Source organism: Hetaerina americana, unplaced genomic scaffold (genome assembly GCF_022747635.1).
Source record: "Hetaerina americana unplaced genomic scaffold, ioHetAmer1.1.p SCAF_6, whole genome shotgun sequence".
NCBI classification, from domain to species: domain Eukaryota; kingdom Metazoa; phylum Arthropoda; class Insecta; order Odonata; family Calopterygidae; genus Hetaerina; species Hetaerina americana.
Genome location: NW_027287205.1, coordinates 37,741,100 through 37,755,779, shown reverse-complemented (window position 1 = coordinate 37,755,779; position 14,680 = coordinate 37,741,100). Strand labels below are relative to the sequence as shown.

At 33.7% G+C, this 14,680-nt stretch overlaps 1 protein-coding gene and 1 non-coding gene across 2 annotated transcripts in view; one reads left to right on the top strand and one right to left on the bottom strand.

Moving 5' to 3' along the window:
- Positions 1–14,680, top strand: part of IntS3 (integrator complex subunit 3) — a 35,299-nt gene that overhangs the window by 2,300 nt on the left and 18,319 nt on the right. Inside the window, exons 6-12 of the mRNA XM_071594048.1 lie at positions 2,724–2,955; positions 4,484–4,563; positions 4,661–4,853; positions 6,094–6,291; positions 9,091–9,223; positions 10,993–11,136; positions 14,130–14,294. Of these exons, the coding sequence (XP_071450149.1) occupies positions 2,724–2,955; positions 4,484–4,563; positions 4,661–4,853; positions 6,094–6,291; positions 9,091–9,223; positions 10,993–11,136; positions 14,130–14,294 (1,145 nt within the window). The remainder of the gene's footprint in view (positions 1–2,723; positions 2,956–4,483; positions 4,564–4,660; positions 4,854–6,093; positions 6,292–9,090; positions 9,224–10,992; positions 11,137–14,129; positions 14,295–14,680) is intronic.
- On the bottom strand, positions 7,566–7,638 carry TRNAS-GGA (transfer RNA serine (anticodon GGA)). The gene has a single exon. It is a non-coding gene; the product is annotated as a tRNA-Ser (tRNA).

Here is a 14,680-nt window from a genome sequence, read left to right as displayed (position 1 = left end):
AACCTTTTCATTCTAGACTCCAATATGGAAGTCTCCTCTTTATCAGTGTCACATTTAATCCTCGAAGATTTTATAAAAATATTGCAAGCATTTAATTTTGATCTATTGGGTTGGCTGATATTGACATGTAAATATTCTCCTAAGAATCCATATTCCAATTTGATCTCCTCATGCATGGGTGTTGTGTAAACTCCAATGCCAAGGTTAGCTCTTGAGAGGAACTGAAGGTGGTTTATCAGTATCCCAAAGGCTCATGAGTTTAAAAAAAATGCCAGAAAAACATTTTTCACCGTTTGCTGAAAATTTTTCACTAAGTTTTTTAATTTGTTGAAAAACATTGTTTTAACATTTTAATATCAAAAGTAAGTTCAGTGCTCTTGCTAAATCTTCAATTTCATTTTCAACAATGCATACATAATACCCTAGTTAATTGATCGAAAGCGGTAATTTTGATAAGATTTTAATTTTTTTATTCATGTGCTATAATCATCCAGCCGTACCAATTTAGAATGATAGAGGGATAACGGTTTAGGGTTATTGGAAGGATTAATTTTTTTCATCTCATGATGAGAAATAATTTTTATTTTTCCATGCCATAATAAATCGTCTTTAAAAAAATATTTACACCTAAAACACTGTAACAACCTTGTTTTTTTTATGCTTTAAGGATACATTTAGTCATGGGCAAATACATATGAGGTATTCAATCTTAATTAAGTTTTAAATCTTAATTATTGAATAGGTCCAATGGAATGGTACTGAAATCCAGGAAAAACTCCAAAAGACAAAGGAGCATGGATTCTCAAGGGAGAGTTCAAACCCATGACCTTTGGGGTAGTCAGTGAGGACATTGACCTTGGTCACTTTTTGCCTTTTTCATATAATTTTCCATGGTGTGTTTGTGCAAAATGTAATTAAATGTAAATATTTTCACATTCTCCCATTCCTAAACAAAAAAAATTGCGATCCAGGACTTTTAGTATGTATTTTTTTTATACTGTAAAGCCCAGGGACATTGGTGGCTGAGATTTGCCAACATGGCATTTTCAGAGGTGATGGTATCTAAAAATCTTCATAATCGAATTAGTTAACTTTGAATTGATCGCTCAACCCATGGCTCATGAACTGCCATAGATTCTGAGCTCTGGTATGCCAAAAGTTGGTAAGATATTAGATCAGTTATACTTACCTTCTATCTTCCTGCAATGCACACTTCTTCAGAGAATTAGCAATCAAAATTTTAACTTTTACTTTCCGACAAGGAAGTAATAATAAAAAAAATGTTCTTGAAGTTGTTTATCAGTGAAAGAGAGCCCTTTTACTGACGGAATTCTTTTGCAAGTTACCTATATAGTCGGAAAGTAGGCAGGGCACAAAATTGAATCAATTCCAGGATAAAAGCCTATGAATTCGTTCTAGCATGACTTCAAGCTTATAGTTCAAGAAAAGGTGTTTTGGTGGATAAAATAAGATTTTCTTATCAAACTCTTCCCCTCCATAGGTCTTTGCATTATATCTAGATGCACGAGAATAGAGCTCTGCCGTGAAGGAGGCATAGAGTTAACACGTTCAGGAATAGGGAAGGGGTATTGCTTTTCTACCCTGGGTCCATTCCTTGAATCTAAAGGTCTTTTCAAAAGTCAAATCAAACAGTCTTATATTATTTTTTAATGAATCTTTTCCTAAGAGGGATTGAGATGGTGCGGGGGCTAACGTACGGGCTTCCCACCCAGAGGGCCCGGGTTCATATCCCGGCGATGTTGAATATTTTTCAGAGGTATCTCGATACCTACTTGAGGTGCTTTGTGGAGGGCACTTTGAATGAGTACGCTTTCCCTTGGATGGGACATTTAGCTGCGGACCCCTTGGTGCCTTTCATAAAGAGTAGGCTAATGACGACGTCGGGTTTCTCTCCATCCTTCATCCCTTCCTGTCCATCCTTCATCCCTTCCTGTCCATCCTTAATGGGGCCAATTACCTCAGCTGTCGGTCGCCTCCCATAAAAAGTACTACTACTATAAAGCCTACACTATCATGCGTGGATTTAGCCTTCAGACACCGTTATTTGGTAAAGTATCTGGTGAATATTTGTTCTTAGTTATAGGTAATCTAGCCTTGAGCTAGAATTTTTGCTAACCAACTTTATAATTCTTTATGCCTTTTAAATTCTCTTATCATTCACCAATTGTAGAGAGTGGAAATGACCTATGTCACAATCCACTTAAAGCTTAAGTCTCCTATTGGATATTGGTTGCACATTGATGTATTATTTATGTACTGTACATAATATTTATCATTGTCTCATTTTGCTTGCTTGCCAGCCTCAGTGGCGGCGGGGTAACGTCCTCGCCTACCAACCCAAAGGTCGCGGGTTCGATTCCCGCCTAGCTGGATTTCCCTCCATCTAGGGCTTGGTTGTATGTGATTGTCTTCAATATAATGTCTGTAATGTAGGGTTAGGTGGAAGAAGGGACTATTAGTCTCAACCTCGCCCAATTAAGTCAATAAATAAATAAATAAATTTTGCTTGCTTACATTCATACCTGTATGTCTATATAAGTTTTTCATTGAACAGTTATTTTCTCTTTGGGGAAAAAATGAACTGCAGTGAGAAATGTGATCTATAAATGGTAATCATTGACGCTAGTGTTCCTTTATTCTCTGTCCTTCTAATGCGGTGCTTAGTCAAAGATGTTTACTGATATTTATATCTTTCTTCACAGTATTTTGCCACATCAGAATCACAGTCTCTGCGCTGTGATCTCATTAGGTTCATTGTTGGCGTCATTCATCCTACGAATGAACTTCTTTGTTCAGACATCATTCCAAGATGGGCAGTGATTGGTTGGCTTTTGACTACCTGCACATCTGCTGTCGCAGCATCCAATGCAAAGTTGGCATTATTTTATGATTGGCTTTTTTATGACCCAGAGAAGGATAACATTATGAATATTGGTGAGTTCAATCAAAGACTGATGTTAAGAGTAGCAGACAAGTAAATAAATTTTTTTAACCTTGATTGAATGTAAGTAATGTAGATTTGTCACTATTCAATCCATAAGTTTTCAGTTTGTACATAACCTATTAATGTAAAATGTTTTTTTGTTTTGTTATTGTATGTGAAGTTCTGATAAAATTTTAATTTAGCATGGCAGAGCCAGTGAAATAGTAGCTATGAGTTTCGAAGAATATTGCACATTAGCACAGATGTTTGAAAAGTCACATTGCTTATTTCTTGAGCTTAAAATTAAACTGATTTTCAGTGTTCTCCTTTTTATGAAATTCTCCCTTCAAGTTTTCTAGACATTATTTGTGAGTAATCCCTTCAAAGTAGAAATGTAAATGAATCATCAGCATCAACACAAATCTTTCTCATTTCCAATGCATTAGTCCGCTACGACCAGTTTTGTGCTAAAGCTTCAGGCTAGTCACCTTTGCAAACAACATTAAGGTACATGTAAAAGAGGTTAAGAATTGAAAAAGATGAGCAGGCTGAGACATGCGTAGGTTGCGGAATAGTCTTCTTTCCCGCAATCAATCAATTCAATCTATTCCTATTTTATGCAATATATTTTTAGTTTTTCCCAATTCACTCCATCGAACGCTTTTTTGGAATCTACGAAACAGGCAAATACATCCTGATCCTGTTCTATATTTCTTTCTATTAGTGATCTCATATCTGCAATTGCATCTTGTGTGCCTCTCCCCTTTCTGATCGAAAACTAATCATCCTCTATGTAACCATTTGCCATGCTCTCTATCCTGTTGTTGATGATCCTTAGAACCACTTAAGCTGCATGGAAAATCATACTTATTGTTCTGTCATCCTCACATCATGTAACTTTATATTTTTTTCGGATTAGGAACTAACACTGATCTCACAAAGTCTTCTGGCCAGATTCCTTCCTCATAGATACTACGAATCAGCTCATATGGCCTCTTCCTCCCACATTTTCCTAAACATTTCATTAGTTCCCCAGGAATGTTGTCTACCCCCATGGCCTTATTTGATTTCATCTCCCTTAATGACCTTTCTATCGCAATATCGAGTGTGGCTGGAGATAAGCTATCTTCATCTATATCATGTTCTCTTTCTATGTCTAAGCTTGTTGGCCTAAGTTCTTTACCATACAGTTATTCTATATATTCCTTCCGTCTCTCTTGTATCTTTCCTGGTTAAACTATTATTTTCTTGGACATATCTCTAATTGTTAACTCATTTTCCTGTCTTACTTCCTGATGGTTTTTTAATCTTCTTGTCTAGTGCAACAATTTCACCCCTCCTCTGTAAACTTATCATTTCCTCAAACCGAGTCTTCCACCGTGCTTCTTTGCATATGTATAAAAATTGATGTTCTTAGACAGCTTAATCCTAAACTTACCTTAAATTCTAGACTACCAAATGATAAAAACAGCTAAAGTGTAATGATGTATCTTGTGATTGTCTTATGCTTTTGTTAATCTTTTGCTCTCCTGTCCACAGAACCAGCCATTTTAGTAATGCATCATTCAATGCGCTCCCATCCAACAGTGACTGCCACTCTACTGGATTTTTTATGTCGAGTAAGTCATAGTTTACCCTTAATTAATTGATACATTTAATGTCATAATGAATCTATAATTATTGAAACTCTAAAATGGTTCCTTTTATTTTTTCCAGATCATTCCTAACTTCTCACCACCGCTTACTGAAAAGGTGCGAAATGGCATATATACCTCATTACGGCAAATTCTTGAAAAAAGGGTTCTCCCATCTTTGTTTCCATTGTTTGATAATCCAAAACTAGACAGAGAGCTTCGTACTATGGTGAGAGAAACCTTCAAAGAATTTTGCCAGCCTCCTATTTTAGAAGGTCAGTAGATAATATAAACGATCTTGGACCTGATTATAGTATTTACAATTGGTTTTGTAAATGTTATATTAAAGTATTCTCACAAGCGTGGGAAAATCCATGCATCTTAGATGCACACCTTTTGACCTCAATCCTTTGAAAGTTTTAAATTTGCTATTCATGGTTATGATAGGTGCTTACACAGATTACTGTTTTACATTAATTTTGGACAGCCATGATTCTAGGATGGTTTGCTAGTACATTTGAGTTGATTAAGTGCCACCATTTCTTTATGTGAACTTGTGAACATTTAATGCATTAAGGTAAAATGTTATTTTCATTTTAGTTAGATTTTTATTAAGTTTGAAATTATCTGATAACAAAATAACATTATGCAGCCAGTTTTAAAGTTCAGGGAAATTGAGCTGTGAAAAAATATACTTTGGTACTTAATTTTGTTTTGGTAAGCTCTAATAAATTTTGGAAACAGTTAAAATCAATGGGCAATGTACTAAGGATAGAAATCTTTTACTCTGCAATCAAATTTTGAATGGATTAATACACCATCAACCTTTTAATTGATACTATGGTCGAAAAAGTTAAAGAATGTATGCATCTATTTTGCCAATTATATCATAGTTTTCCAATGGTGGAATGCCATAATTTTTTTTCACGAACTTCAGGTTGGTGCAATGGCTAGTGTATTGGCTTTCCATTCCATGGGCCTGGGTTCAAACCCTGTTAGAATTTTTCAGAGATATCCTTATCCCTGTTTGGGGTCATGTGGAGAGCACTTCCAAGTACAGTATACTGTCCATTGGATGATATATTGTACTGTTTGACCCCTTGGGTGATTTTCATTGAGAGTAGGCCAATGCCAGGTTCTCTCCATCCTTCCACTATTACCTGCAATTCCTTCCTCTACCAAATTACCCTCCCATTCCTAACTGCACAATTGATGTCAGCTGTCCGTTGCCTTACCTCTGAGAAGTACTATCATGCACTTCTTTTTGACTTTTATTGAATAGGTTTCATCATTTCACCTTCAATATTTTTTGTCATCAATGTAATTAATATATGATAGTGTCATTGGCATAATTAAAATAAAATTCTTTGCCCATTATGGCTAACTTTTCTTTTTTTTTTTAATTTATTCAAGAGCTTGACTGTAGTTCAAGATGCTCAACAATTGTCTCAGCTCATAGTATTGAAACTTTCTTTTAAGTCGCACAGGGTACACTCTTGTAATAATTTGTTTTAGGAGTTGACATGCCACCTGCATCATTACACCCTGTAAAAATGGAGGACTTCACGGGCCAAGTGGCAAGGAACAGCCCTCCTCATTTAATGTCTGCGATGGATGGACATCCTAATCATTCTAGCCAGAATAATCATTCGGGTGAAAACGAACCTGCTTTCAGTGAAGATGATGACGATGATGATGATGATATTCCCTTAGGTGATATTCAAAGCTTAACCACTCTTATATTCATTTATTACTTATGAATTCAATTCAATTATATTGTTATAATTATATTTAGTTTTTTTTATTTGCTTGTTCTTTTTTTTACCTTCCTGTTTCTTACTCACAAAACCACCTAAAGTATTTCTTCTATCCTTACTTGCTTTGTATTTGAGGCATATGGCATGGTGGAACTCTTGTGTTATATTTGAAGCCATTCCTTTTTTATCTATATAATTATTATTTTAAAATATTTTCTGAAACATGAGGTTTGGAAGACTGAATGAATCCATTATAATAAGGGGAGTCATTGTTTTATTTACTTTGTTCAATAAGTTTTGAGAGATGTGGGAAAATATTCTCTTTGTGATCTTTTTGCAATCATTTCAACTTTTCCATATTTCAAATTTATTTTTGCCATAGAAAGGACCTGCCTGAAGATAAATCATAAATTCTCATGAAAAAATAATTAATTGGTTTAATAACACAAGAGTCGTACCATAAATTATATTTGGTATACAGTCCCCCTTAGAAATAGAAAGAGGATTTAATCCACTTTGTAAATTTCAAGTTGGGAATATCATAATGATTTTTGTGTGTCTTTGTATGGTAAATCCTTTTGTGAGGTTCTTACAGGCTGTCAAGACTTCAACTGATAGGAATAAATTGATTAGGGGTGCTTGGAAAAAAGTTTAATTTTTATGAAAATCTGTGTATTATATGTAGAAATATGTTATTTCATTTAAATTTTTGTTAGCATTAAATGTATTGTAACTATTAATGTTTCATTTTTTTGCAGAAGAGAGGATGTAGGTAATAATCAAATCTGCCCAAATATAAATGGCAGTGACTTTGTCAGAATATCATCAGTATATGTTTGGTAACCTTTGTGACTGTTAACTACTTGCTACAACAAAGCTATTAGCTGTGTAGCTCAGAACTCATGCCATCGGCAGCTCCTGCCATGGTGTACCTGCATAAAATTATATTATTACCATGGCATGTTGAAAAAGTGTTGGGAATACTCAACCAATCTGTGAAAAGTTTTTTTTTGTGTTGGGAGTGCTTGACCATTCTGTGAAAATGCAGTTTTGTTTTGTACTCTTCAGTGTGCTCATCTTCCCGAAAGTGCTATTGATTCACTTTGGAGTAATCACTGGGAAAGGTATAAAGTACAGGTTTTTGTTTGACAATAATCCCTGGATCACAATGTTGACATAGCAAAAGAAATGGATATTTCAATGCAACAATTTCAGAGTGTAAAAATCATTCGCCTTGACTGGGATTCGAACCCAGATCCCTCAATATCCAGTCGAGTGCTTTAGCCAGTTAAGCTATCGAGGCGTCCTCTTAAAGTCTGAAATTTTGGGGCTTAGGAAAAGAAATGGAAATAGCATAACTGTTCACTGAAACCAATATAACTTGCCAACTGTAAACTTAATATATTCAGACCAGAATCAGAGAGTATATTACTCAAATTGAGCAAAGTTAGCAAAAAACCGGGAAAGACGAGAGAGTGCATCGGAAATGCATATTTCGGCTACAGTGCAATCCTCCTCAGCAAACTAAAACCTTTAAGTTACAACCCTCTGTTGCAAATATTTTTTCCTTCAGTTCACTTATTGAAAAATGAACTCAAAAAATCCTTAACAGAGTCCCTTTAACCCTGTCAATGATTCCAACTGGGTTTGAGTGTTTGGGTCTGTAGTTGGTCACTGGCGAGGAAGTAACATTCCAGCAAACTTCTTCAGAAGGGTGTCTGGTTGAGAGGTTATGGTTGGTCACTGCCGTGGAATTTCTTTTCCCACAAACTAACACGACAAAAATTTTGTCTATTGTGGGATGAGTTGTGCTAACTTATTACGGCTATAGGAGTTTTCTTTTTATTTTGTTAATTTACGAGGCCATAGAGCTGAATATCTTTTATTTGGCAATGATAATATTCATATGAAATAAGAAAACATGGAACCTCAAACTTTGGAATGAGGGATAGCCATATTGGTTATACTTAGCATGATTAAAGAGAGATTAGGGTATATTTTCTTTTCTTCTGTAATGGGATAGGTCTTCTTGTATCTAAAAGTCATCAGCATTCCGTTATCTCCTGAACTGCAATATACCAAACATGGTTGAGTTGACTTAATGATTACAGTATCTTATGTAGCATAAATTTTATCAATTCAATTTATCAACTCATCTTATGGAAGGATAAGAGAGAACTGAATCAAGTAAGATTGGGAAAAACATTTTACTATGGATACAATGCCAAGGGACTTATATGTACATATTTTATATCAGTTTATATAACAGAAGTCAATCAGAAGTTTTGTGGGTGACATAATGCAAAGTGATAAGTGTTTTTCTCTCCATAACCTAATGAGTATGTTTGGGTGAAGTAATGATTTTGCTCGATGACAACATATTTGTGCAAAAAAATGATTTTGGAGATATGCACTTTATTTGAGTGGATAAAGTTAATATTTATAGCACGTTATGTGCTTACTTACTCTATTGGTATATATGTTGATGATAATGTTATTGCAATTTTTTTTACTATTTAACTTTTTTTTAGGTTGTATTTAAAAGCTTTTTAATTTAAAAAGTTGGTGTACTAAAATGTATTACTTATCAGGAAGTCATTCTCGGAAATTTTTTAGAAAAATAGGTAGGGGTTAAACTTCTATGAATAAAAGGGTAATCAAATATGGTGTAAAACTGAATAAACTTGCAAATATATAATTGAAAATTTACCAGCTGCTGTGTGTGATGTTTAACCATTTTTTTATTTCTTTACAGCCAAAGTGAGGTTGAAAGAAAAGTCTTCAAATCTTGATGTGAAGCAGGAAGAAAGTGAAATCAACCAGCTTCTGGATGGAGAATTGAGAGCTGCTGTGGAAGAGTTACTTTTTGAGAAAGACAATGAAGTGAAGTAAGTGAATAGAATTTTGCATCATATGTTGTATGAATGTAAGTATCTATGTAATACTTGCTTGAAGTTTCAAGCCTTTTTCATGATATTTTGCAATGGAGATCGGTGATTAAAAGCTGTTTCTTGCACAGAAATTGTGTGCCCATTGCATTTCTCTTCTTCCTGGTAATTTTGGAACAATTGCCAATTTGCCAATGATTTACGACTTGTTAAATTAGTTACACCTAATTTGATTCAATATTCAGATAATCGAAAATGTATAACTACCAGGTTGGTAAATGCAAAGATTGGGCCATATCTTTTCAATGGAGAATATTACTCCCCTTGATATCAATCACATATATGAAGTTCCTGACACATATATTATGTTTGTGTCTTCATTACCCATTTGTGGTCCCCGGTGGCGGCGGGGTAACATCCTCCCCCATCAACCCTGAGATTTGATCCCTGCCCAGGTGGATTTTCCTTCATCTAGGGCTTGGTTGTATGTAATTGTCTTCAATGTAATGTCTAAGGGTCAGATGGAAGAAGGGACTATAGGTCTCAATTTCACCCAATCAAGTCAATAAATAAATAAATCCACGTGTCCTGGCTCCCCATAAACTATTCACTGGTGTATGACAAGTAGTTTTAAACAACATTGAAATGGGATGAGGAATATTATATACGTTAAGGGAACAAGTCAGGTGTGAGTATCTTTAAGTTGTTGCTGTCCTGTTCGGGAGAATGAAGTATCCTTATGTTTATGAAATCTGAAATCTTTCTGTATTGTGAAGATTAACAAAAATTCTCAATTTTTATTGCCTATTCTGCAAATTCAATATATTTTATTCAGTAACTTCATCTCAGTGTATTTTTTGCCTGGTTAAAGGATTGTCTTGCTGATTAATTTAAAATAATCACCCCTAGATACTTCAATAACTAGTCCACTTTTAAGTCAACCTCGCCTAGCTTATGTACACAATCCCCATAAGGGCTCTTTTTTTTTAAAAAGATTAACCACAAGCATATATAATGCAATTGTAAATTTCATTCCTCACCGAATGTTTATCCAAATCTTTGAACAAAAGAGATTTGATATTTTTTGTTCCAATTATAATCTTATGTTTTATTCTAAATATATACCTATGTCTGTTGCACTGAGTGCCCATTGCTATTGCTAAGCTATCCTGAAAGGTATAGGAATAACCTAATTCATAAATAATTAGAAAAGTATTGTAAATGGTAACTAGGTCTCACTATAACAAGTAATATCAATCACTATTGAAATTCTACTAAATATTGCAGAGTATTGATGTTTATGAGATGGGGTTATTAGGTACTTCTATCTTACTTCATACTACCTACTAATGATGTATATAGAAAGCATTTGCTATTCCCAGAAACTGCTTGTATCACCAAGCCAAGAAAAATATATTTTATTTATTTATGGCTTACACTATATGTTATATTGATAGCATTAGCTGAACTCTTTTCCTACAGGCATGTAATTCGAGTTGCCATCACAATTTTGTTTTTTCAGAATTTTTTTAAAACTTCATATGTATGTATGGTTATTAAAAGCTGTTTTTCCCACTTAAAGTTTTTTATTTTATCATATTTTCTATGCTTTTTTCTGTCTGCTTAATGGCAGTAAGTTAACACTCATATTTTGAGAGAAAATTATTCTCCATAAAAATGAGTTTATCCTTTTAAAAAAATTTTGTAAGATCTCTGTCCTTGCCTATCAAACCAGTATTTAGTTAATGACATTGGTTTCCACTTTTCAGATGTCAAGCAATGGAGAAGCTGGTTCAACTGATAATTCAAGATGAAATTGATAGTGATGTAGCATCAGCTTTGGGACAAGCCTTATGCTCAGTGTTGAAGGAACAACTTGAAGGAAAGGTCTTTCCACCTGAAGTAAATGATGAGTAAGAATCAATTTATTTTGTATATTTCTTATATATTGTGTAAAAGAAAGAAAACATATTATATTCACATGATGTGTAGGTATTAATTTTGTACACTAATCCAAGGTTTCTCAGTTCTTCACCAGAGTATTAGGTAATTTATCATTTTAATTTAATGGATTTAAAGTTTCATGAATAATTATTCCTGTGAAAGGTATAGTACGAAAGTGCAAATTTTCTTAAGAAGGAATCTCCTGTTTGTAAGGACTACTAGAAAGGAAGAAAAAAATTTATTTTATTTATTTTTATTTTAGAATTACGTTGCAATTAGGTGATTTTCCTGGTGGCAATGGTCGTTTGGTCAAAGATAACTCTTACAATGAAAATTACATACATACACGCACTAGAAAAACAGATAAGAGACAAAATATTCAAACATACAATGACACTTCCACATCACATACAAAATGCCGTCCACATCACATACAAACAATATTTTAATAACTACAAGTTTATTACCCAGTGGCTGCTTTACATTTATACTTAAAACTTCTAAAATTGGATGGAAAGGGCTCAAAAAAACCTCCAGGCAGCTGGTTCCAATCAATAATAGTTCTATTTAAAAAAGATTATTTTTCCTATTTGTTTTTTGCATCCTTATTTTTCATAAGCTAAGATAAAATCATAAGCTCAGTGAAGGTATTTCTATCATTATTTGTCAATTTTTCATTCCACATATTAAACCATGAGGCTATGCACACCTTTGCCCAACCAATTTATCCATACAGTTGTAACTGGGTTTAATTCATATTAATGGGCCTTTATGTACGTGGGCAGTTTCTTCATTGCAGTGCCATCTGTGGGTATGCTATTTTGCAGATGCTTTGGACAGATGCGATTTGATTTTGCCAGGAATATTTGGACCCTGAATTCAAAAAAATGAACTGATGTATTTTAAAAGCTAACTTTAAAAGAAATAATCCAATGCTATTGAATTTTGAAATAGCTGTTTACAGTTTATGAAGCGTCTGCTAAGCTGTCTGTTTAAATCATGATAATACATTTGTAAATGAGATAATTGGTAGGGAAAGAATGTCTGTTTAATTTTCATCCCTCATCGAAGTGAATGAATTGAAATCTTAATTCGAGTAAAATGTGCTTAATGTGCTTATTGCCTTAAAAATTTCCAGAAAAGTAGGTATATCTAAATTAAATCTAGCTTTTGTTACTTTGTGTATTTTTATCTTATAAACACTAAACATTAGTAGCCCATACACCATATCATCTTTTGGTGATGTCTCTTCAAGCAAACGCACAAATTAATCTTCAGATTCTTATATATTTAAGATTAAGGGAAGAGTAGGCCAGATGACACAATATGATTTTTGCTGTGATATTTAGAAAAGCATTTAAAAATGTTATATGTTTTATTGCATTTATTAAGTGTGCTTATCAAATGTTGTATACAGTTTTTTTGAAGTGTTCTTTAACTTTAATTTTCTCTAAAAAGTTAACAAAAATGTAATAGATATTTTGGATTTTTTTATGGCAAACTCGAGTCATCTAGGTGATCACGTGGGGGCTGTCCCCTCATCCATAATTTCTGAAACTCTTAATTTGACATGCATTATAGTTTGTCCTGGAGGTTTTTTTTAATTCATGTTGATGCTTCTTTTCAAATCACTAATAATTATATTGGTTATTATATTGTTGGGTAAATAACAATGAATTCTTAGATGAGAAAGTTGGAGCAGGCACTGTACTGTGAAAAATTGACACACCTGCATTTAAAAATTGGATTGTTTACGGTAACTTTACTTGTAGCTGTCACAATAAATTAGAAACTCTTCCTATGTGTGCTAAGGTTCTATATATGCCTTACATATTATTGTTGTGAAGGCTTCTATGGTAGCCGTAGGTATTTTTTTAACTGATGAAGGGAAACTGTGATTGAGTGTCCATGTCTGGGAAACTTAAAAGAGTTTCATCACACTCTGAAACTCAGGGAAAAATCAGAAATTCTAGAAAAAGTTGGGAATTACTTAATATCTCCAAAATGTCAAAGTGAAATGGGAAACAGAATTTCATGTGGGAATCAGGAATGTCAATGGGGTTCCAAATCAGGTGAGAACAATATTACTTTTAGTTGTGAAGTCAATTCATAGACCATTGCACTTTCAAGCCCTATCAAAAGCCAAGCCTATTGTACAAGGACCAACTATAGATATATCAGTGGCATTCAAAGCAATGTTACATGATCCACAAAGAGTATGTAATCAATTTCCAAACACCTAGGAGAAAACAAGGAAAGAGGGTGACATTTTTGTTTCAAATGTCAGCAAGAGTTAAGATTCTATAAAAAAAATCTACCAACTACCCTGATATGCAGAGCATTTTGAAAATTGTATATATGACTGTAGGCTAGAAATTGAGAGAGAGTAATATGCAAATAAGAATAGCTTAGGCCCAGGCATATTCACTACCGAGATAGAAAGGGAATTGAAATCAAACAAGGCCTAGGAGGTAGAAGACTTACCTCAGTTTTGGTTCTTATACCAAAAAGGATAAATGCAGCAATATGTTAGGAATACAGAGCAATAAGCTTGATTTCATACTCAGCTTAAGTGGTTTTCGGTATTATTGACAAGAGGATGGAGAGAAGGGCAAATGATTACTTAGGGGATGATCAGTTTGGGCTCAGGGAGGGAAGAGGCACACGTGAAGCTATTGCAGTAATGAGATCACCAATAGAAAGGGACATAGAATACAATCTGGATGTGTGTCTGGTTTTTTGGATTTTGAAAAAGTATTTGATTGAGGAAATTAGGAAAAACTAATGAATATATTGCAGAAAGTTAAATTCAGAATTATTATAAATGCCTCTACATTTGTATATTAGAAAGCTAGAAAAGGAATTTTGATTATTGTGGAAAAATGTGGTTAATTCACGGGTATAAGTGAAAGCAAATAATTTTTAAATTATTATTTACATGTGTATGTTTTCTGAATTACAGGAGTATTGAAGACAGCATTGGAAGACCACTATTTGTAATGTTGAGGAACTTGTTGCAAATTCCAGAGGATGATCCTAACAGGCGGCCTATTTTATTAGTTTTAGCAGAAATGTACAGTAATGAGCCTCGTGTTGGGTACCTTCTCCTGTATTTCCTAAAAGCTTGGTATGGAAACTAGTGCTTAAAAGTTAATTTGTAGTTTGCTCTATTGCTATTCAGAAATTTTGTTTTTTACATGTTTAAATTTCAATTAGAACTTTATTAGCTCAATATATAATGATAAATTGATTTTTAGTTGATATATATATTTAATTACACTTCATTACATTAACCTCAAATTATCTTGTGAAATTGTATTTACAACATCTTTATCTTACACTATGGGCAACATATGTATTTTGAAAATTATTTTATTATTTTGGTGTTCCTATGTGTAGAATTTCTGGTCTGTATTGTGCTGTATTTTATGTTCATAAGTGTCATTCTGTTGTGGCTTCCAAGGTGGCCTTATGTGGTGCTTTTGAGCTCAATGTTTCTCTTGTGTTACGTCA